General features: G+C 35.6%; 1 protein-coding gene across 2 annotated transcripts in view; it reads right to left on the bottom strand.

Annotated features, from left to right (window-relative positions):
- FZD3 (frizzled class receptor 3) overlaps positions 1–25175 on the bottom strand; it is a 102241-nt gene that overhangs the window by 14519 nt on the left and 62547 nt on the right. For both annotated transcript variants that reach the window (XM_067745271.1, XM_067745272.1), the window contains 2 exons: positions 6962–7110; positions 2676–2909 (listed from right to left, as the gene is read on the bottom strand). In XM_067745271.1, coding sequence (XP_067601372.1) covers positions 2676–2909; positions 6962–7110 — 383 coding nt within the window. The remainder of the gene's footprint in view (positions 1–2675; positions 2910–6961; positions 7111–25175) is intronic.

Below are 25175 nucleotides of genomic sequence, written 5' to 3'. Positions count from 1 at the left end.
AGATTATAAACTTTCTTATCTAAACTCCCATTCCATTCAGATTACTGATGCTGAAATCCCCCTATATTTAATTGCCTTCAGAAATTCTCTACTCAATATGAACTTATCTTGTATTACCATTCACTCACCCTACTTATCTCCTCTGAGATATTTTCATGGGCCAATCTGATCTTCCCCTTTTCTGAAGTTCTATAACATTGATCATCTCTAATACTCACTGTTTTAATTATATGCTGGCTTGCATTATTTTTTAGTTGGTTCTTATGTATATGTCCTATCTTTCTCATAAGGTTATATTCTTCTAGAGTGCAGAAATTATACTTTAGCTTTCTTCTATATATCTCTTTATACACAGAATGCCACATGCATAAGAGCTGTATTCTAACTGTTCATTCCTTATTGAAAAGGATAAGGCTAATAATGTCAAACATCAAATAATGCTGAGAGTCAGTTCATGGAGGGTGGTGTTGACAAAACGTACTCTGAAAGATTCTTTGATTTCCTCCCTCTTTATGAGTGTCTTAAGTTAAGACCTCTAAATTACTCTAGAAACTTCCCAACTGGGCTTACTTACAATCTCCTCTCCTATGCTGTTGTCAAAGTGATCTTCCTAAAATACAAATCTGATTTTATCACTCCAATGCTCAAAGTCTTCTAATAGTTTCTCATTGCTGTAAGGGAAAAAACCCCAAACTTCCCAGCATGTTTCATCTCCTACAGTTGCCCTGGTACTTAACTGCCCGTTTGTCCTCCTTCCCTCCTCATATGCTGTTTCCTTGTCTGAAATTTCCAACTGCCTCCTCTGAATCCTATTCAAATTAAAGTGCTATCCTGTTTGTGAACAAGACTTTCCATGGTGACTTAAATGGTTTTCTTCTCTGGAATCCCAAAGCACTTTGTACATGACTTTATCATATCCATTAAAGTATACTACTACCGACTGTTTACTCTTCTGTCTTCCATCTCTGTGTCCCTAGCACTTAGAAGAATGCTTTTTATTTAGGAGTGCTGAATGGAAGGAAAAGGTAGGAAAGAGAAGATCTTTGAATGTGATTAAAAAACAGGTCATTGGTGATGTTAGAAGTGGGTAAGAAGGTGAAAAAGACTAGAAATACAAGGAATGAAGGATGCAATTGGTAGAATGGAAATATTCAAAATATTCATTTCAAAAATCTGGCAAGGAAAAGAAAAAGAAATGGATAAAAGATAGAAAATATATGATAGTCAAAGAAAGGCTGCTACTTTTTAAAACATAGGGTAGCTGACCAAGTTAGAAGGCGAAAGCAAGCAAGTTGAGAGGACAAACCAGAAGGACTAAAAAGACAGTAAGTATAGGAATCATATCCTACACTAGGAGGACAGGGAACACTGAGAGAAAGGCTGGAATGAGACTGGAAGGATACAGGACAGCTGTAGAAACAGATGTTTCAAAGTGAACAAAGAATTTCAGGCATTATAATTTTCATTCTTCCAGTTTCCCAAACTAGAAATATTAAAAAAGAAATCTTTGGCACATTCCTTCTCTCCAATTGCTTTAATCCATCTCCAACTCCTATCACTTCATTTCTTCTTTTCAAATATCCTTCAGATCAGCTCTTCCTCTCTTGCCACTGCCACTGTTCTTCCATAAGCCTTCATCATCTCTCGGCTGAATTAATGCAAAGCTCCTAAGAAGTTTCTAATTCTAGTGTCTCCACCATCAAATTTAACAGGAAAGCACATCCAGCCCACTCTCAAACATTCTCTGTGAAGCTTTTTCCCATCCCCTTCCCCACCACAATTAACCACCCCCTCGTCCAAGCTACTAAACAGGGGTTGGCCAACTATGGTCTGCCAGTCAAATGAGGCCCCTTGCTATTTTTGTAAATAGTTTTACTGGAACACAGCCATTCCCATTTTGACTACATATTGTCCATGGCTGCTTTCATGCTACAACAGCAGAAATGAATAGTTGTCAACAAAGACCATATGACCCACAAAGACTAAAGTTATTTATTATGTGGCTCTTTATAGAAAAAGTTTGCCAACCTCTGGACTATACCATTATATTTGCATTTTACTTTAATTATTAACTTATAATAATGATAATAAAAGTTGATATCAGGCACTTACTGAGATGGGCACTGTTCCAAACAATTAGGTACATTATCTCATTTATTGTTTACAACATTGCTAAAGGGGCAAATATTATTACTATTTCCATTTTACAGATGAGGAAACTGAGGCTTATCATTCCAGACTCCATGCTTTTAACCACAACACGAATAATGACTACACTATCTTTCTTGAGCTTATTAAGAACAAAGATCATGCCTAAATCATCTTTGTATTCCCAGAGCCTAGCACAATGCCTGACATGGTAGGTATTCCATAACTGTTTGCCAAATTAATCTTACTAAAATAACCACTTTTACCCTGCCTTCTCCCTGATCAGTAATACCCGTCAATGACTCCATATTGCTTGCTGCATCGAGTCAAACTCTAAACTCCTCTGACTGGCATTAAGTCTGACCATAATCTGGGACAACTGTACCTAGGAAAGTTCAAAAACGTTAATAATGATCAGCTTCTTTTTCAGAATTGGCTACTCTTCCAATAGTAGTAGTCACATTGGCTACTCGCCGTGTGACTCTAATTCAGCACACGAAATAAACTAATCTACCAATAAAACTCACCTGCCATCACGGGATCTGTGGAGGCTGCCATGGTAGCTGCTCACTTTGCTGTGGACACTCCCTGCTTTGCTTCTCTGATCATCCACCATGGCCAGCTGAGTTGAAGAAGCATGTGTGGATGTTCCTTGAGTGGAAGTTCCTCTTGATTTTCTTATAATAGGAGTATTTGGATCCCTCAGGAGGGACTGAGCGAAATCAGGTTCCTGGAGTACCTGTCGGCTCTCATTCACTATCCTAGACAACAAAATACTAAGTTTAAGATACAGACTAACATCTCTAGTTTTTTGACAAATTGATGTTTTTCTTGAAATTAATTCCTTCCCAAATAATGTCTTTAGGACAGATATAAGGTAACACTGTTGACCAAAGAGAGAATATAACAAAAATCTGTGTCAATCTGTTCCCAAAAGTGGTAGGATAGAAAGAGGTTCGTATTAGAATAAGGAAATCAGGATTTTAGTTCCAACTCTGTCAATAAATATATAATCTTAGGCAACTCACTATCCCCTTTTCTTAATTTTCCTCATCTATAAAATGAAGGTGCACAATTTCATCATTTCTAAAAAGTCCCTTTCAGCTAAAGAAATTTATCATTCTCAAGGACACTGAAATATTACAAAGGTACTATTATAAAGTAGAAATACTATTTTCTTGCATGGTTTATGGAAGTAGTAGAGGCTTCATCATGGCATAGACACATTTTTTAATTTGTAAGAGCAGTTGTTTTAAGGTAACAAGTTGACTTTATGACAGAACATTTGTCTAGTGCTGGAATAAACATGAATGATCATAACTAGAACAAAACATATGAAAAATTAATTTAAGCAAACATACAATTAAGTCCCAGAACCATTAAAGGCTTAGGAAAAAAGAATTAAGGGGATGAATTATGTCCAGAGCAAAAGTCTTTTTTTTTTTTTTGTGGTACGCGGGCCTCTCACTGTTGTGGCCTACTCCCGTTGTGGAGCACAGGCTCCGGACGCGCAGGCTCAGTGGCCATGGCTCACGGGCCCAACCGCTCCGTGGCATGTGGGATCTTCCCGGACTGGGGCACGAACCCGCGTCCCCTGCATCGGCAGGTGGACTCTCAACCACTGCGCCACCAGGGAAGCCCCAGAGCAAAAGTTTTTAACTGCTATGAAAGGGTTAAAAGCAGACAGATGTTCATGATGATGAACAAAGTGGTAATTAATAAAAGAGCCAATTAAATAGTTGCAAAGGTCAGTGTATCAGTTTGTGTAAATAATGACTATGAGAATCATACATAAAGTTAAAATTAGACAATTTCATTAAAAAAAACCTCTCCAACATGTAAAGATTGGATCATACATTGAGAAAGTGCATATATTCTAAGTTTTCGAATTAGAAAAAGATCATTGTTGTTATTGCCATTGCTGTTTTAGTGCTGGGGCAGAAGGGCTGAAAGACTAATATTTGTTGAGTACCTGAATTGTGCCAGGTATTTTACATATACTCTCCTTTAATCTTTCTTAATAATGTTTTTATTATAGAGATTAAGTCCTAAAAAGATATTAGATATCCATTAAGAATAAATATTGTGATCCCCATTTTATAGATGAAGAAACTGAGGTTCTAAGGGATTAAAGGACTTTCCAAAAGTCATACAACAAAACAGCAGTTGGGGGTGTGAGGGAGGGAGATGCAAGAGGGAAGAGATATGGGGACATATGTATATGTATAACTGATTCACTTTGTTATAAAGCAGAAACTTTGACATACCACTGTAAAGCAATTATACTCTAATAAAGATGTTTAAAAAAACAAAAAACAGCAGTTGGGGATCAAACTTAAGTTTAAATGGCTTCAAAGACAATCATAAAGTAATGATAAAACATAATGTTTATGTATATGATAAAAACAAAATGTCAAAAACTAAATAGAATAAAGTACAACTCAAAGATAGTTAAAACAACATTTGTTCTTGTGTTATCAATGGCCCTATTCATATATACATACATCCCAAGTCACTCTGGATTGCTGAATTTGTTTTCTAAACTTATTTTTAAAAATTGGTTCAAACTGACTTCTGGTCATTCCAAAAATTTAATCCACCTTCAAATGGTGAAGGTCTGTCCCCTCATTTTACAAATAAGAAAACAGAGGTCCAGAGAAATTAAGTGCCGTGACCCAGATAATTCCAAAAGAAGATTTCTAAAAATATTTCAATCAGTGTCAGAAATATTAGCATAAGCACAGTCTTAAATGTGGCTTCATTCAGAGGAAGAACACTAATTTGATTTGCATAATTTTAGAAGCCAGTCTTTTGACACACAGTATAACAGAGGGGTTAAGAGCAGGCTAGAGTCACACTGCTTGGGTGTGAATCTCAATTCTACCATTCACTAGCTATTAAACCTTGGTTCTATGCCTCAGTTTCTTATCTGTAAAATGACGATCTCCCTCACAAGGTTGTTTAGAGGATTAAATGATTTAATAATATGTAAAATGCTTAGGACAGTGCTTGGAGTATTAAGTGTGCTCAATTAATTGATAACCATTATTATGATTACTCCATAGTCATTTCTCAAAGGCTCAACCAGACAAATGCTAGAAATGGCTGTAGGGTGCTCACACTCTTGAGGAGTGGTACTCTAGCCCAGAGCACTGGAGGGTCACAATGACTTTGTTGGGTTGCGGGGGTGGTCCATGGTTCCAGAAAACCAAATAGAAGGGTTCTTGGGAGTTCTAACCAGGTTCAAAAGGATTCTGACCCAACCAGGATCCCCCAAATAACTGGAAAGATTCCTCAAAAGGGTAGCTTGGGCTTAGCTCCATCTGGAGTTTCTAGTACAACAGAATTGTTGTATTACAGAATTGTTTGTGTATGGTCCAGAGATGACCAGGAATGTTTAATTCAAACCCTCAGAATTATGTTTTACTGTGATTAAAACATATTTAAAAATTTCAAAAAATATACAGATAAATCCCCCAAGGAAGGATGTTCCACAAAAAGCAAGGACTTGGTCTGTTTTGTATGCTACTGAATCCTTGGCATCCCAATATAGTTCAAAGCACACAGTAAACATTCATTAAAGACTTTCTCAAAGGATGAATTCTTAGGAAATACATTTTTGTTGTTGAACTCATCTTTCCCCTTCTTTCCTTCTCTGCCCTATGAAACTGTATTTAAAGGGGAAATGCATTATCTGATATTACTAGCAGTAGTCTCAGATATGGTAATAAGAAATGTACACTTTAAAACTGTGATTTAAAAAAATCTCAATCTAATCGATGTAACAGAAGCTGCTAATTACTGGTATTTTAGAAAATACAGATCCTGCTAATGCAGTACTTTAAGTTGTATAAAAAAAGTACATTAACCCATAAAAGACACAATAACATTTTAAATATAATCTTAAGAGTTTTATAGACTATCCCACCAAATCCATTTTCCATGGAACTTAGGTTAAGTAAAATCATAAGAATATAGACTCCACTAACTTGGAATTTGTGATAATTCAAATACAGTATACATATAAGACTTATACTTAGTAAACACTTTGAAGTCATTTGTTCCTTTGTGAACACTGCAGGGTCTTATTTTGTTTTGTTTTGTTTCATTAATTATGGGGTCAAAAAATTCAAGATTCCTCAAATATGCCCTGAGAAGACTGCTTTGGCAAATCTTATATTTTACCGTGACAGTCTAATATGCAATGTGGCCAACTATGAATTAAAATAATTTCTTTAACATATTCCATTTTATCTACTAATATCATTTTGCTATTTTGGCTTTAACGTGTACCTCATGAGAATGGAATAACATGCTGTCTCTTTAAATAATTTATGGTACAACCTGGAAGAATGATGGACAGTTGGAAATGGAAGTCTAATCTAATACCTATGTGACTTCAGCCAAGGCACTTAACCTCTCTGTGCCTCAGTTTTCTCATCTGTAACACTGAGATGATAATACACACCAGTCCTCAGAGAAGCGTCAAGAAGATCAAATAAGAATTATATAAAATCATTAATTTGTTTTTAATTTTAAGAAGATTATGATTTGGATTTTTTAAAATAAAGATTGGTCTTCCCTCAAATATTCTGAATTAGTAAGGAATAAGCCTTAAGCCTGGTTCTACTTGGCTATCTTTTCTGAATAAGTTTTTAACTGTGATTTAAGGTTTAATCATAACTGGTGGAAGCTGAGGTTACAATCTTTTTGGAATACTTCCTCCAAATCCAAATTATTTTAACACAGGAAACACAAAAATATTGCGTAAATGTGAAGTTTGTGAACACCATGACAATTTACTTCAACTTACTCTTTTTTCCTACGACCATGAAAAAAACTGGCCCATTCAAAGCATGTCTTTTTGCTTCCAACCCAAAAAATGGAAGGAATACCAACTATGAGAGCCATCAGGTATTTCATCAGAAAGACAATCAGGTCTGGACGACTCATTTGAGTAACCTACAAGAAGGGAAAGAAAAATATCTTACACATATAAATAGAATTTTCTATTAAAGGCCATTATAAAATCTTTTAAATAAAATAAATAGTAAAATAATTCTATGTCTGATATTTTCACTTACACAGTTCTATAGTTAATTTTCTTGTTATATGGAAAAGACACACTACTGAAAATTTGACAACAAATTTATGTTCTATATTTTGAGTTCTATAGTCTTCTTATTAGCTCATATTGGATACCTTCTAAAGAAAAAGATTACTAATATAGAAAATATACCATGAATAGGAATAGAGGCTCAAATAATACCTATATTCTTCTTGGCCAATTTCACTCATCTTATCATTGGTCATCACAATACACAATTAGGAAAGTGTTAATCTTTCCCCCCCATTTTATTAATTCCTGTTTTTATATTTAATATGCTCTTCCTCCTACCTACTTTCATGTTTACTTTGCTGGCTGTTTTCAAGCTTCCTCTTTAACCTATGAGTGAGTTTTTTAGTTTCTATTCAGATGAGTTTTTTTAAAAGTTCTCTTTATTGTTGATTTCAAGTTTAGTTACTGTGGTCATAGAATGTGGTCTATTTGATTCTGGTTACCTTAAATTTTGGGGACTTCTTTTGTGATTTAGGACACAGTCCATTTTAAAGTATTCCTCATGTACTCAAAAATAACGCTTACTCTCTATTTGTTGGGTACAAAATTTTCTATATGTATTAGATCAACTTTATTAGTTGTGTTGTTCAAATCTTCTATACAGGCATCCTCAGAGATATTGTAAGTCTAGTTCCAGACCACCACAATAAAGCAAATACCACAATAACGTGAGTCATGGGGATAATTCTGTTTCCCAGTGCATATAAAAGTTATGTTTACACTATAATGTAGTTGAATAAGTATGCAATATTTACTCATAAGTGTCTAAATAACAATGTTCATACCTTAATTAAAAAATAATTTATTGCTAAAAAATGGCAACCATCATTGAGCCTTCAATGAGTCGTACTCCTTTTGTGTGGGGAGTCTCGCCTCAATGTTGAAGGCTGCTGACTGATCAGGGTGGTGGCAGCTGAAGGCTGGGGTGGCCGTGACAATTGCTTAAAATAAGACCACAGTGAAGTGTGCCTCATCCATTGCCTCTTCCTTTCATGAACAATTTCTCTGTAGCAGGCAATGGTGTTTGAAAGCATTTTACCCAAAGTAGAACTTCTTTCAAAACTGGAGTCAAACCCTGCCACTTCTTAATCAACTAAGTTTATATAATATTCTAAATCCTCTGTTGTCATTTCAACAAGATCTTCACAGCATCTTCACCAGAAGCAGATTCCACCTTGAGAAGTCAGATTGTTCATGCTCACCCATAAAAAGCAACTCCTCATCCATTAAAGTTTTATCATGAGATTGTAGCAATTTAGTCACATCTTTAAGGCTGCACTTATAATTCTAGTTCTCTTGCTACTTCCACTATATCTGCAGTTACTTCCTCCACTGAAGTCTTAAAGCCCTCCAAGTCATCCATGAGGGCTGGAATCAACTTCTTTCAAACTCCTGTTAATGTTGATATTTTGACCTCTTCCCATGAATCATGAATGTTCTTAATGGCATCCAGAATGGTGAATCCTTTCCAGAAGGTTTTCAATTGACTTTGCCCAGGTCCATCAGAGGAATCACTATCTATGGCAGCTATAGCCTCAAACAGTGTAATTTCTTATGGGAATTCCCTGGTGGTCCAGTGGCTAGAACTTGGCGCTTTCACTGCAGTGGCCCGGGTTCAATCCCTGGTAGGGGAACAAAGATCCCACAAGCTGAGCAACACGTGGCAAAAAAAAAAAAAAAAAAAAAGTGTATTTCTTAAATAATAAAGACTTGAAAGTTGAAATTACTCCTTGATCTGTGGGCTGCAGAGTGGATGTTGGGTAGGCAGGCATGAAAATAACATTAATCTTGTACATCTCCATCAGAGTGCTTGGGTGACCAGATGCATTGTCAATAAGCAGTAACATTTCCAAAGGAATCTTTTCTGAGCAGTACATCTCAACAGTGGGCTTCAGTAAACCATGTTGTAAACAGTTGTGCTGTCATCCAGACTTTGTTTTTCCATTTTGAGAGCACAGGCAGAGTAGATTTAGCATAATTCAAAATGGTAAATGAACATTAGCTTCAACTTAAAACTCACCAGCTACATTAGCCCTTAACAAGAGTCACCCTGTCCTTTGAAGCTCTCACGGCAGGCACTGACTTCTCCCCTCTAGCTATGAAAGTCCTGGCAGCATCCTCTTCCAATATAAGACTTTCATCTACATTGAAAATCTGTTGTTCAGTGCAGCCAGCCGCCTTCATTAATTTTCTTAGCTAGATCTTTTGGATAACTTGCTGCAGCTTCTGCATCAGCACTTGCTGCTTCACCTTGCACTTTTATGTTATAGAGATGGCCTCTTTCCTTAAATCTCATGAATCAACGTCTGCTAGCTTCAAACTTTTCTTCTGCAGCTTCCTCATCTCTCGGCCTTCATAGAATTGAAGAGAGTTAGGGCCTTGCTCTGGATTAGGCTTTGGTTTAAGGGAATGTTGTGGCTGGTTTGTTCTTCTATCCAGACCACTAAAACTTTCTCTATATTGGCAATAAGGCTTTCCCACTTTCTTATCATTAGTGTGTTCACTGGAATAGCACTTTTAATTTCCTTCGAGAACTTTCCCTCTGTGTTCACAACTTGGCTAACTGTTTGGTTCAAGAGGCCTAACTTTTTGCCTGTTTCGACTTTCAACATGCCTTCCTCACTAGGCTTAATCATTTCTAGCTTTTCATTTCAAGTGAGAGATGTGCAACTCTCCCTTTCACCTGAATCCTTACAGACCATTGTTAAGGTTAGTTGGCCTGATTTCAATATTGTTGTGTCTAAGCTAATAGGGAGGTCCAAGGAGAGCCTTTTATATGCACATGGAAACCAAAAAATTTGTGTGACTTGCTTTATTGTGATATTTGCTTTATTGCAGTGGTCCGGAACCAAACCTGCAATATCTCTGAGGTATGTCTGTAATGTGAGAATTACCAAAATGTGACACAGAGACAGGAAGTGAGCAAATGCTGTTGGAAAAATGGTACCAACAAACTTGCTCAACACAGGGTTGCCACAAACCTTCAATTTGTAAAAAATGCATTATCTGCAAAGCACAGTAAAGCGAAGTGCAATAAAACGAGGTACACATGTTTTCCTGACTAATTTTCTGTTTACCTATCCATTTTAATAGAGGTATGCTAAACTGTGGGCTGATCAGTTTTCCTTCTAATCCTGTCATTTTTCACTTTTAAGCCTATGTTACGTGTTATATAAATGTTCTAGCTGCCCAATTTACTTTTTTAGTGCTCTTCACCTCTAACAGTATTTTATGTGACATTAATATTGCCACATCAGCTTTTTATTTCATCATACCAGCACATCTTCAAGGTGTATCTTTTCCTATTTACCAATGTATTTCTTTCAAGTCTGTTTGGGTTATACTGCTGCTTTTAAACAATATATAGTTTACTCCTTCTAAAGTATAAACTCCATGAGGAGTTTTTTTCCCCAATGGTTTTATCCCCAGAGCCTAGACCAGTGTCTGGCACATAGTTAAGTGCACAATAAATACTCACATACATTTACAATATATACTTATACTTCGTATTATGAGAAAAAAAATACATTGAAAATTATTCAGCACTGCTAGAGACTGTTTCAAGATGGCAGAGTAGAAGGACGTACACTCACTCCCTCTTGCGAGAGCACTGGAATCACAACTAACTGCTGAACAATCATCGACAGGAAGAAACTGGAAATCACCAAAAAAGATACCCCACATCCAAAGACAAAGGAGAAGCCACAATGAGATGGTAGGAGGGGTGCAATCACAATAAAATCAAATCCCATAACTGCTGGGTGGGTGACTCACAAACTGGAGAACACTTATACCACAGAAGTCCATCCACTGGAGTGAAGGTTCTGAGCCCCATGTCAGGCTTCCCAACCTGGGGGTCCAGCAACTAGAGGAGGAATTCCTAGAGAATCAGACTTTGAAGGCTAGCTGGATTTGACTGTAGGACTTCAACAGGACTGCGGGAAACAGAGACTCCACTCCTGGAGGGCACACACAAAGTAGTGTGTGCTTCGGGACCCAGGGGAAGGAGCAGTGACCCCAGGGGAGACTGAACCAGACCTAACTGCTAGTGTTGGAGGGTCCCTTGCAGAGGTAGGGGGTGGCTGTGTCTCACCATGAGGACAAGGACACTGGCAGCAGAAGAGCTGGGAAGTGCTCCTTGACGTGAGCCCTCCCAGAGTCCGCCATTAGCCCCACCAAAGAGCCCAGGGAAGGCTCCAGTGTTGGGTCACCTCAGGCCAAACAACCAACAAGGAGGGAACCCAGCCCCACCCATCAGGAGACAACAGGATTAGTGTTTTACTGAGCTCTGCCCACCAGAGCAACACCTAGCTCTACCCACCACCAGTCCCTCCCATCAGGAAACTTGCACAAGCCTCTTAGATAGCCTCATCCACCAGAGGGCAGACAGCAGAAGCAAGAAAAACTACAGTCCTGCAGCCTGTGGAACAAAAATCACATTCACAGAAAGACAGACAAGATGAAAAGGCAGAGGGCTATGTACCAGATGAAGGAACAAGATAAAACCCCAGAAAAACAACTAAATAAAGTGCAGATACGAAACCTTCCAGAAAAAAGAATTCAGAATGATGATACTGAAGATGATCCAGGACCTCAGAAAAAGAATGGAGGCAAAGATTGAGAAGATGCAAGAAATGTTTAACAAAGACCTAGAAGAATTAAAGGACAAACACCTCAAGGAATTAAAGAACAAACAAACAGAGATAAACAATACAATAACTGAAATTAAAAATACACTACAAGGAATCAATAGCAGAATAACTGAGGCAGAAGAATGGAGAAGTGACCTGGAAGACAGAATGGTGGAGTTCACTGCTGCGGAAGAGAATAAAGAAAAAAGAATGAAAAGAAATGAAGACAGCCTGAGAGACTTCTGGGGCAACATTAAATGCAACAACATTCGCATTATAGGGGTCCCAGAAGGAGAAGAGAGAGAGAAAGGACCCGAGAAAATATTTGAAGAGATTATAGTTGAAAACTTCCCTAACATGGGAAAGAAAATAGCCACTCAAATCCAGGAAGCACAGAGAGTACCAGGCAGGATAAACCCAAGGAGAAACAGACTGAGACACACAGTAATCAAACTGATAAAAATTGAAGACAAAGAAAAATTACTGAAAGCAACAAGGGAAAAACAACAAATAACATACAAGGGAACTCCCATAAGGTTAACAGCTGATTTCTCAGCAGAAACTCTACAAGCAAGAAGGGAGTGGCATGATATACTTAAAGTGATGAAAGGAAAGAATCTACAACCAAGATTACACAACCCAGCAAGGATCTCATTCAGATTTGAAGGAGAAATCAAAAGCTTTACAGACAAGCAAAAGCTAAGAGAATTCAGCATCAAGACCCGTATATATGCTGTCTACAAGAGACCCACTTCAGACCTAGGGACACATACTGACTGAAAGTGAGGGGATAGAAAAAGATATTCCATGCAAATGGAAATCAAAAGAAAGCTGGAGTAGCAGTACTCATATCAGATAAAATAGACTTTAAAACAAAGAATGTTACAAGAGACAAGGAAGGACACTACATAATGATCAAGGGATCAGTCCAAGAAGATATAGCAATTGTAAATATATATGCACCCAACATAGGAGCACCTCAGTACATAAGACAACTGTTAACAGCTATAAAAGAGGAAATCGACAGTAACACAATAATAGTGGGGGACTTTAACACCTCACTTACACCAATGGACAGATCATCCAAAATGAAAGTAAATAAGGAAACAGAAGCTTTAAATGATACAATAGACCAGATAGATTTAATTGATATTTATAGGACATTCCATCCAAAAACAGCAGATTACACTTTCTTCTTAAGTGCACACGGAACATTCTCCAGGATAGATCGCATCCTGGGTCATAAATCAAGCATCAGTAAATTTAAGAAAATTGAAATCATATCAAGCATCTTTCCTGACCACAATGTTATGAGATTAGAAATCAATTACAGGGAAAAAAACGTAAAAAACACAAAAACATGGAGGCTAAACAATATGTTACTAAATAACCAAGGGATCACTGAAGAAATCAAAGAGGAAGTCAAAAAATACCTAGAGACAAATTACAATGTAAACACAATGATCCAAAACCTATGGGATGCAGCAAAAGCAGTTCTAAGAGGGAAGTTTATAGCAGTACAAGCCTACCTCAAGAAACAAGAAAAATCTCAAATAAACAATCTAACCTTACACCTAAAGGAACTAGAGAAAGAAGAACAAACAAAACCCAAAGTTAGCAGAAGGAAAAAAAATGATAAAGAATAGAGCAGAAATAAATGAAATAGAAACAAAGAAAATAATAGCAAAGATCAATAAAACTAAAAGCTGGTTCTTTGAGAAGATAAACAAAATTGATAAACCATTAGCCAGACTCATCAAGAAAAAGAGGTAGAAGACTCAAATCAATAAAATTAGAAATGAAAAAGGAGAGGTTACAACAGACACCACAGAAATACAAAGCATCCTAAGAGACTACTACAAGCAATTCTTTGTCCATAAAATGGACAACCTGGAAGAAATGGACAAATTTTTAAAAAGGTATAACCTTTGAAGACTGAACCAGGAAGAAATAGAGACTATGCGCAGACCAATCACAAGTAATGAAATTGAAACTGTGATTAAAAATCTTCCAACAAACAAAAGTCCAGGACCAGATGGCTTCACAGATGAATTCTATCAAAGATTTATAGAAGAGCTAACACCCATCCTTCTCAAACTCTTCCAAAAAACTGCAGGGGAAGGAACACTCCCAAACTCATTCTATGAGGCCACCATCACCCTGATACCAAAACCAGACAAACATACTACAAAAAAAGAAAATTACAGACCAATATCACTGATGAATATAGATGCAAAAATCCTCAACAAAATACTAGCAAACAGAATCCAACAACACATTAAAAGGATCATACACCATCATCAAGTGGGATTTACCCCATGGATGCAAGGATTCTTCAATATACACATATCAATCAATGTTATACACCATATTAACAAACTGAAGAATAAAAACCATATGATTATCTCAACAGATGCAGAAAAAGCTTTTGACAAAATTCAACACCGGTTTATGATAAAAAACTCTCCAGAAAGGGGGCACAGAGGGAACCTACCTCAACATAATAAAGGCCATATATGACAAACCCACAGCAAACATCATTCTCAATGGTGAAAAACTGAAAGCATTTCCTCTAAGATCAGGAACAAGACAAGGATGTCCACTCTTCGCCACTATTATTCAACATAGTTTTGGAAGTCTTAGGGCAATCAGAGAAGAAAAAGAAATAAAAGGAATACAAATTGGAAAAGAAGAAGTAACTGTCACTGTTTGCAGATGACATGATACTATACATAGAGAATCCTAAAGATGCCACCAGAAAACTACTACAGCTAATCCATGAATTTGGTAAAGTTGCAGGATACAAAATTAATGCACAGAAATCTCTTGCATTCCTATACACTAACGATGAAAAATCTGAAATAGAAATTAAGGAAACACTCCCATTTACCACTGCAACAAAAAGAATGAAATACGTAGGAATAAACCTACCTAGGGAGACAAAAGACCTGTATGCAGAAAACTATAAGACACTGATGAAAGAAATTAAAGAGGATACAAACAGATGGAGAGATATACCATGTTCTTGGATTGGAAGAATCAACATTGTGAAAATGACTATACTACCCAAAGCAATCTACAGATTCAATGCAATCCCTATCAAATTAGCAATGGCATTTTTTACGGAACTAGAACAAAATATCTTAAAATGTGTAGGGAGACACCAAAGACCCCGAATAGCCAAAGCAGTCTTGAGGGAAAAAAACGGAGCTGGAGGAATCAGACTCCCTGACTTCAGACTATACTACAAAGCTACAGTAATCAAGACAATATGGTACTGGCACAAAAACAGAAACACAGATCAATGGAACAAGATAGAAAACCCAGAGGTAAACCCACGCACCCATGGTCAACTAATCTATGACAAAGAAGGCAATGATATACAATGGAGAAAAGATAGTCTCTTCAATAAGTGGTGCTGGGAAAACTGGACAGCTACGTGTAAAAGAATGAAATTAGCACATTCTCTAACACCATACACAAAAATAAATCAAAATGGGTTAGAGACTTAAATGTAAGACTCGACACTATAAAACTCTTAGAGAAAAACATAGGAAGAACACTCTTTGACATAAATCACAGCAAGATCTTTTTTGATCCATCTCCTAATGGAAATAAAATGGAATGGAAATAAAAACAAAATGGAATGGAAATAAAAATAAACAAATGGGACCTAATGAAACTTAAAAGCTTTTGCAAAGCAAAGGAAACTACAAACAAGATGAAAAGACAACCCTCAGAATGGGAGAAAATATTTGCAAATGAATCAATGGACAAAGGATTAATCTCCAAAATATATAAACAGCTCATGCAGCTCAATATTAAAGAAACAAACAACCCAATCCAAATATGGGCAGAAGATCTAAATAGACATTTCTCCAAAGAAGACATACAGATGGCCAAGAAGCACATGAAAAGCTGCTCAACATCACTAATTATTAGAGAAATGCAAATCAATACTACAATGAGGTATCACCTCACACCAGTTAGAATGGGCATCATCAGAAAATCTACAAACAAATGCTGGAGAGGGTGTGGAGAAAAGGGAACCCCTCTTGCACTGTTTGTTGGTGGGAAGGTAAATTGATACAGCCACTATGAAGAAAAGTATGGAGGTTCCTTAAAAAACTAAAAACAGAATTACCATATGACCCAGCAATCCCACTACTGGGCATACACCCAGAGAAAACCATAATTCAAAAAGACACATGCACCCCAATGTTCATTGCAGCACTATTTACAATAGCTAGGTCATGGAAGCAACTTAAATGTTCATCAACAGACGAATGGATAAAGAAGATGTGGTACATATATACAGCAGAATATTACTCAGCCATTAAAAGGACCGAAATTGCGTCATTTGTAGAGACGTGGATGGATCTAGAGACTGCCATACAGAGTGAAGTAAGTCAGAACGAGAACAACAAATATCGTATATTAACGCATATATGTGGAACCTAGACAAATGGTACAGATGAACCGGTTTGCAGGGCAGAAACAGAGACACAGATATAGAGAACAAATGTATGGACACCAAGGGGGTAAAGCGGTGGGGTGGTGGTGGTGGTGTGATGAATTGGGAGACTGGGATTGACATATACTAATATGTATAAAATGGAAAACTAATAAGAACCTGCTGTATAAAAAAATAAATAAAATTCAAAAAAAAAAGAACAGTCTAAATGAGCAACAACAGCAAAGGGAACAAGTAAATACGGATTATTTTGCAACCGCTAAAGATCGTAAATATGGAAACTATGTAGCAACTTGGAAAATAGCTTACAGGGTAATGTTACTTGAAGTAACCAGGAAACATATGTATGCATACACCATGATTCAACTATTTTAAATTTTGTTTTCAAAATGAGACAAAAGGAAAACTAAAAACAATATGGTTAGAGAGTGAGATTTTGAGGCTTTTATTTCTTTATAAAGTTTGCTCTAATGTACTATTTTGTTTGTGCTATGAATAAAAATCAAGGTGGAGCAGTACCAAAAAAATAATTATTCAGCACCTCCATCTCCTTGAACAAGATTATGCTCCTAGCACACTTTAGCTACCTATACTCGTTATTATTTTCCAGACATTCAGAACAACCTTTACAAAAAGAACTGGTTCTGTTATTATTATTGTTAATTAACTTTGCCAAAAAGTACACTCGACTCCTATCTTTGGGGTTCTCTTTTCTTCTTGCTAAAGGATGCCCTTTAGAAATTCTTACAGTTAGGGTGTGCCAGAGATAAATTATTTTAGTCTTTGCCCAAAAATGTCTTTATCTTGTCCTCAATCTTGAATGGTGGTTTAGATGGATAAAGTCATCATCTCTCAGCATTTTAAAGACATTAATTCATTAGCTTCTATGATTGCTGTTGAAAAGCTTGTGTAATTGATAATCTTTTGGAGATTTATTTCTTCTCTCTGGTAGCTTTTAAGTTTGTCTCTATCCTTCTGTCTTATAGTTGCAATGAATGTTTCTCATTGTGATTGGTTTTTATTTGTCCTGCTTAGTATGCAGAGTGTACATTTAATCTGAGAACTCAAGTTTTCAATTCTGAAAAATTCAAAGACATTAGCGCTTTAGTTATCACTTCTTAGTCATTCTTATGGCCTCCTGTTCTAGAACTCCCGTAAGATGTATATTGAAGTCCCTCAACCTAATTTTTAAAATATCTCTTAATGGCATAATTAGATAATTTTGAGTATTTTATGTCTCTCTGCATTCTGCATTCTGGGTGATCTCTTCAGAACAATTTTCCATTTCACTAATTCGCTCTTCAATCATGTCTACTTTAGAGTTCATTCCATCTATTGACTTAATTCCCATAACTTCATTTTTAAGCTAATTGGTTTTTATATTTGTCTATTCTTATTTCATTTCTGCTAATTTATCATAATTTCTTATTCCTTTAAAGTGGTTTTTATTATTTATCTTTTGAAGAATCCTAAACATACTTATTTAAAAATAAGTCTTTAAAAATTTTTATTACTTTTATTTCATCTGGGAGTGAATCCATCTTCTGACTCTTTTTATTGGACGTCTTTCTAGGTTTAGCTTTTCTGTTTCATTGTGCTTTGGAATTTTAGTTTACAGATCTTGCATGAGAGAGTTCTCCCTCTGTCTTTCTCTCTCCCTCACTCCCTCCATATATCTCACCTGTTTCATTCCTTTTTTGTCTTCACCAGTACCCATGAGGCCCTAGTTAAAAACCAAGTCTAATATTCGTGACTGCACACTCCAGATATTATCAGGTACTGCAGGTTCAGGTACTGAGTCATTGCAGTTTGGCCCTCCTACATCTCTAGATAAGTATTTTAAGCATTTTTATACTATATACAGCTTCAGAGAACAGTTGTACCTTTTATACAAACTTCCTTTCAGGAGCAGGAGAGTCCCATTTCCAATTCCTACTTTTAACCAGAGCACCTAGTTCTGGTCCTGACTCCCATGTGACACTTTTACCTCCCTATATCCCATAGAAAATGAATGCCCTAGCCACCTCCAGCAACTTCAGACCTAGATTCTAGTAGCCCCTGTTTTTATCTCTAGTCATCATTTTGCATTTCTATTCTACAAATTAGTTTATTTTGCCTTTTAGGCTGACTCTGTTTAAAATTTTTTCTTATTACATTTTATCTCTAACTGGCACATGATTATAGTTGGACTGGTAAGTTCAAAACATGGAACTTAAACCACAGTCATAACCTGCAGTTAAGGTGTGATTCCTCTAAGATTTACATAAAAGTCAAACAACAAATATTTATGGATTATCTACTACTCTAAGAATAATGTTATTCAAAAAGCCCCATGAGACTTATAAACAGAAGTAAGGCTTGACTAGTGTTCCCACCAAGCTGATAATCTAGATGAAAACACAAATTAAAGAAACCATAGAATAGTTAAGAACTAAAATTAGGAAGAGTCACTAAAAGCATGATCACCTAATCTATGACAAAGGAGGCAAGAATATACAATGGAGAAAAGATAGTCTCTTCAATAAGTGGTGCTGGGAAAACTGGATAGCTACATGTAAAAGAATGAAATTAGAACATTCTCTAACACCATGCACAAAAATAAATCAAAATGGATTAGAGACCTAAATGTAAGACTGAATACTATAAAACTCTTAGAGGAAAACACAGGCAGAACACTCTCTGACATAAATAGCAGCAAGATCTTTTCTGATCCACCTCCGAGACTAATGAAAATAAAAACAAAAATAAACAAATGGGACCTAATTAAACTTAAAAGCTTTTGCACAGCAAAGGAAACCATCAACAAAATGAAAAGAAAACCCACAGAATGGGAGAAAATATTTGCAAAAGACGTCACCAACAAGGGATTAATCTCCAAAATATACAAACAGCTCATGCAGCTCAATATCAAAAAGAAGAACAACCCAATCAAAAAATGGGCAGAAGATCTAAATAGACATTTCTCCAAAGAAGACATACAGATGGCCAAGAGGCACATGAAGACATGCTCAACATCACTAATTATTAAAGAAATGAAAATCAAAACTACAAAGAAATATCACCTCACACCAGTTAGAATGGCCATCATCAAAAAATCTACAAACAATAAATGCTGGAGAGGGTGTGGAGAAAAGGGAACCCTCCTACACTCTTGGTGGGAATGTAAACTGGTACAGCCACTATGGACAACAGGATGGAGATTCCTTAAAAAACTAAAAACAGTGCTATCATATGATCCAGCAACCTCACTCCTGGACATATATCTGAAGAAAACCATAATTCAAAAGGATATATGCACCCCAATGTTCATTAAAACACTATTTACAATACCCAGGACATGGAAGCAACCTAAATGTCCATCGACAGAGGAATGGATAAAGAAGTTGTGGTACATATATACAATGGAATATTACTCAGCCATAAAAAAGAGCGAAATAAAGCCACTTGCAGTGACATGGATGGACCTAGAGATTGTCATACTGAGTGAAGCAAGTCAGACAGAGAAGGACAAGTATGATACCGTTTATATGTGGAATCTAAAAAAATGGTACAAATGAACCTATTTACAAAACAGAAATTAAGTCACAGATGTAGAAAACAAACTTATGGTTACCAAGGGGGAAAGGGGGGGGACGGATAAATTGGGAGACTGGGATTGACATCTACACACTACTATATGTAAAACAGATAACTAATAAGAACCTACTGGGCTTCCCTGGTGGCGCAATGGTTGAGAATCCGCCTGCCTATGCAGGGGACATGGGTTTGTGCCCCGGTCTGGGAAGATCTCACATGCTGTGGAGCAGCTGGGCCTGTGAGCCATGGCCGCTGAGCCTGCACGTCCGGAGCCTGTGCTCCGCAACGGGAGAGGCCACAACAGTGAGACGCCCGCGTACGGCAAAAAAAAAAAAAAAAAAAAAAAAAAAAAAAGGACCTACCGCATAGCACAGGGAACTCTATTCAACACTCTGTAATGACCTATATGGGAATAGAAACTGAAAAAGAGTTGGATATATGTATAACTGACTCACTTTGATGTACAGCAGAAACTAACACAACATTGTAAATCAACTATACTTCAATAAAAAAAAAATTAAAAATTAAAAAAAAAGAATCACTAAAGCAGATCACAAATAACCTTCTCATTAACAAATACAATGGCTTCTTGTTAGCTTGCTTTTTTTTTTAAACACTTCTACATAGTATCAGTTATTGATGACCATCTCAGACTTTACAAAACTTTCATCTTCCCAGCTTCTACGATACTGCATAGTCGGGTTTAATCTCCTAATCAGGCATTACCCTTTCTTCTTGACCTCCTACTCCCGCTCTACCACCCTTTCATCCCCCACTACCCTCTATATAGGTGTTCTTAAAGTCACTCCTTAATTCTCTCTATACTTTCAACTTATCATTTAGACTTAGAAGTCATCTAGTCTTACTCTTTACCTAACAAATTAATTTGCTTTTAATTTAGTTGTTCTATGTATATAATCAGTACAGTGGTTATGATAAAATACAAAGTTGTCTCTTCCATGTTCAAACAGCTCTAGCCATTCTGCCCTTCTGTCCTAGTTCTGCCCTCTGGAGCTACAGAGAATAAGACTAGTCAATTTAATAAGATACCCTTAAAAGAAAGAAAAAACAAAACAAAACACACTAGTATAATAACTGGGAACAAAGAGACAAAAAGACTATCCAGAAAATCCAAGAGAAACTGAAAAACAAAAAGAAACAATCAAAGGATTCAGTAACTAAGTTGGACAAGATTAATATGCAAAAACTGAATGTTTTCCTATATACCACCAATAACCAGAAAAGAAACATAATGAAAACAATTTCATTTATAATATCAACAAAAACTATAAAACACCTAGGAACAAACCTAACAAGAAAGAAAAAGAAAATAATAAAATGCTATCAAAGGACATAGAAAAAAACTGAAGTAAATGGATTAAATACTCCATATTTCTATATGGAAATATTCAATGATTTAAAGATGTCAATTCAATTATCCCCCAAATTAATCCTATAAAGTTGATGCAATCCAAAAAGATCAGTAGGATTTTTCACAGAACATGGAAAGTTAAGTATATGATAAAAGTATTTCAAATAAATGGGGAAAAGATAGACTATTTAATAAGTGACGTTGAAATGGCTGGCAGTCTACCTGGAAACAAAACAATTTAGATGCCACCTCGCACAATAAAGAAAAATAAAATCTAGAGAGATAAAAGCAAATTATAGAAGTATGAAAAGAATTAAGAACATTTTTATAATGGGGGTGCAGAAGGCCCTTTTTAAAGAGTAATATGAAATAAAGAAGTTAAAAAAGGAAAAGATGGACAGTTTTGATTATTAAAAACTTAAAACTTGCAGAACAATAAACCGTAAGTCAAATTAATAGACTAATAGTTAACTAAGAATATTAACTGTGTTATCCATCAATAAAGTAAAAAGAAATGGAAGGAAGTAATGAAGATAAAAGAAGAAATTAAGTAATTTCAAGACCAAAAAACAAATTAATAAACCCCAAACTTCAATATTTGAAAAAAAATTCTCTAGCCTGATCAAAACAACAAAGGAACGAAAACAGCAAATACACACACACACATACAGAGAAATGATAATAAGTAAAAAATTACAAAGAGAACAAAACTAAAATAATCTTAAGAGATTACTTTGCTCAATTCCATTTCAATAAACTTAAAAATTAATGAAAACAAATGACAGAAAAATATTTAAAAAACTGATTCCAGAAGCAAGAACACTGCACCTAACATACCCTATAAAACAATAAATCTATATATGTCTCATTTATGAACTTGTATGCAAACAGAATTCAACAGCAAATTCAAAGAATAAGTCATGACCAAATATAGAAATGCAAGGACAGTTCAATATTAGGAAACTGATTTATAAATTCAACACATTGTTGGATCAACAGGAAAATATATATAATCATTTTCACGTATGCCAAAAAGGCGTTTGATAAAATTAAGAATCTATTCTTGGCTTTTAAATACTGTAATAAAATACATACAGATGATGAATAAGCCCTTAAGGTGACAAAATAATTCTATCATGCTTAAAGGGAACACCAAAGGCACTAAATATTTGCATTAAAGTCAGGAATACAAGAACAGTATTTACCACCACCACTCTTCCGTTTTTTTCTGGTGAGCTTATTTTTTTTTTCTTTTTTAAAATTTTTGTTGGAGCATAATTGCTTTACAATGTTGTATTAGTTTCTACTGCACAGCAGTCAGTCAGCCATATGTATACACATATCCCCTTTTTTGGATTTCCTTTCCATTTAGGTCACCACCACCACTCTTAACCTTGTTTCAACAGTTCTAACAGACTGCAATTAAACAAAAGAAATAAATTAAGGGTATAAAAACTACAAAGAGGGAGATAAAATTATTATTATTTATAAATAATAATAATTTTATTTCTGAAAAAGCTAAGAATAAAGTAAAAACTATTATATATCATAAGCAAGGTCACTAGGTAAAAAGTAAAATACAGAAATCATATATACACATATACGATCATATATATATATATATATATACATATATATATATCAGTTAGTAGGTAAAAGAAAGAAAAGTCTTCATTTGCCACTGTTATGGGTCCTCCTAAAATTCACATGTTGAAACCCTAACTCCCGTACCTCAGAATGTGATTTATTAGAGATAGAGCCTTTAAAGAGGTAATTAAGGTTAAATGAGGTTATATGGGTGAGCCCTAAACCAATCTGATTGATGTCCTTATAAGAAGAGGAAATTTGGAAACATAGATACCAGGGATGCACCATGTGAGAAAAGATCATATGAGGAAAAAGACCACCAGAAAAAACCACGTGAGGAAATACTAAGAGAGTGGCCCCCCGCAAGCCAAGAAGAAAGGCAACAGAGGAAATGGACTATGCTGGAACCTTGATCTTAGACCTCCAGTCTCCAAAACTGTGAGAAAATAAATTTCTGTTGTTTAAGCCACCCAGTCTGTGGAACCTTGTTGTGGTAGCCCTAGCAAACGAATACAACCATAGTAACAAAAGAGATAAAGCACCTAGGAATACATTTAATAAGAAAAATGAGTGATGTATTTGAAGAAGCTTTAAAACGTATTTCCTTTAAAATGTTCTTTGCTAGAAAGAATCACTATCATAAAAATGCAAATCTTGATTTAGTCATAAATTTGAACACAATTCCAATAAAAATACCAACATAGTTATCTGAATTAAACAGGATGATACTAAATTTCATACAGAAAAACAAACAAGCAAGGCTTAACAGGAAAATGCTGAAAGAGAAATAGATTAAGCTTTAATAAAATTGTGTTATACTGGGGCAGGGGCAAACAGTTTTAGTATTTATTTTATGTGATATTTCAAACCATTCAGAAAAAGATGAATTATTCAACAAATGAATTCTAGATAAGCATCTAGAAAAAAATAACACTGAAGCCATACCATATCTCATACCAAGATGAATTTCAAGTAGATCAAAAATTCAAATGTAAAAAGATATGCAGAAGATATACTGTTAAATTATGGTAGATAAAGGGGCTAATTTTGTTAATAAATAAAGAACTACAAATACAGTCCCCTCCCTTGGTATCTTTGGGGAACTGGTTTCAGGACCTCTCATGGATACCAAATTCCACAGATGCTCAAATCCCTCATATAAAATGGCACAGTATTCTCATTTAACCTACACACATCCTCCTGTGTGTGTTAAATAATTTCTAGATTACTTATAATACCTAATACAATATAAATGTCATGTAAATAGTTGTAAATACAATGTATTGATAAATAGTTGCTGGTGCACAGCAAATTTAAGTTTTGCTTTTTGAAACTTCCTGGAATTTTTTTTCCCAGATATTTTTCATCTGGGATTGGATGAATCCATGGATGCAGAACCCATGGATATGGAGGGCCAACTGTAAATATAAGTCCACCACCTAAAGAAAAATAGGCAAAAGATATCGATAGCTTGCTGAAAATGAAATCTAAATATAAGAGCTCAGTCTCACTCACAGTTTAAAAAAATTAAAATTACATGCTAATTCTATTTTTTAGCCTATCAGGTAAGATCCAGAAGTCTCATAGGCCATTTTATTATCAAATGCATGGTAAAATATACAGTCGACCCTTGAACACGGGTTTGAACTTCACAGACCACTTATACACAGAATTTTTTCAATAAATATATACTACAGTACTAAAAAGTTATACAGAGATTTTCCACTACATGGGGGGTCAGCATCCCTAACCCTTGCATTGTTCAAGGTTCAGCTGTAGTCTCATATATTGGAGATGGTAACAGAAATTCATACAACCTCTACAATTTAGTAATGTTTATCAAAATTATACCTTTTATGAAACTAATACATGTCAATTATATCAATAAAATATTACAATCATTAATAAAGCAATCCTTTAAAAAATTTATGATACAACTATATCACATATATATAAATCTGTTCATACATACACAGATTGTTTGCAATAGTAAAATATTAGAAACAATGTGGTTTATTCAGTCAGTGGCATATTATGAGGTCATAAAAAAACACTAAGGAAGCCTTTTCTCTTTAGGTATTGATCTCTAACATATACTGTTAAATGACAAAAGCAAGATGAAGTGTGTAGTTACTACTGAGTAAAAACAAGGGAGACAAAGAATATACTTGCTTTTCAAAAACAGAAATATAGATCAATGGAACACGATAGAAAGCCCAGAGATAAACCCACGCACATATGGTCACCTTATCTTTGATAAAGGAGTCA

This window comes from Pseudorca crassidens, chromosome 7, assembly GCF_039906515.1.
Source record: "Pseudorca crassidens isolate mPseCra1 chromosome 7, mPseCra1.hap1, whole genome shotgun sequence".
Lineage (NCBI taxonomy): Eukaryota > Metazoa > Chordata > Mammalia > Artiodactyla > Delphinidae > Pseudorca > Pseudorca crassidens.
Note: the sequence above shows the minus strand (reverse complement) of the source record. Positions and strands in the feature narration are given on the sequence as shown.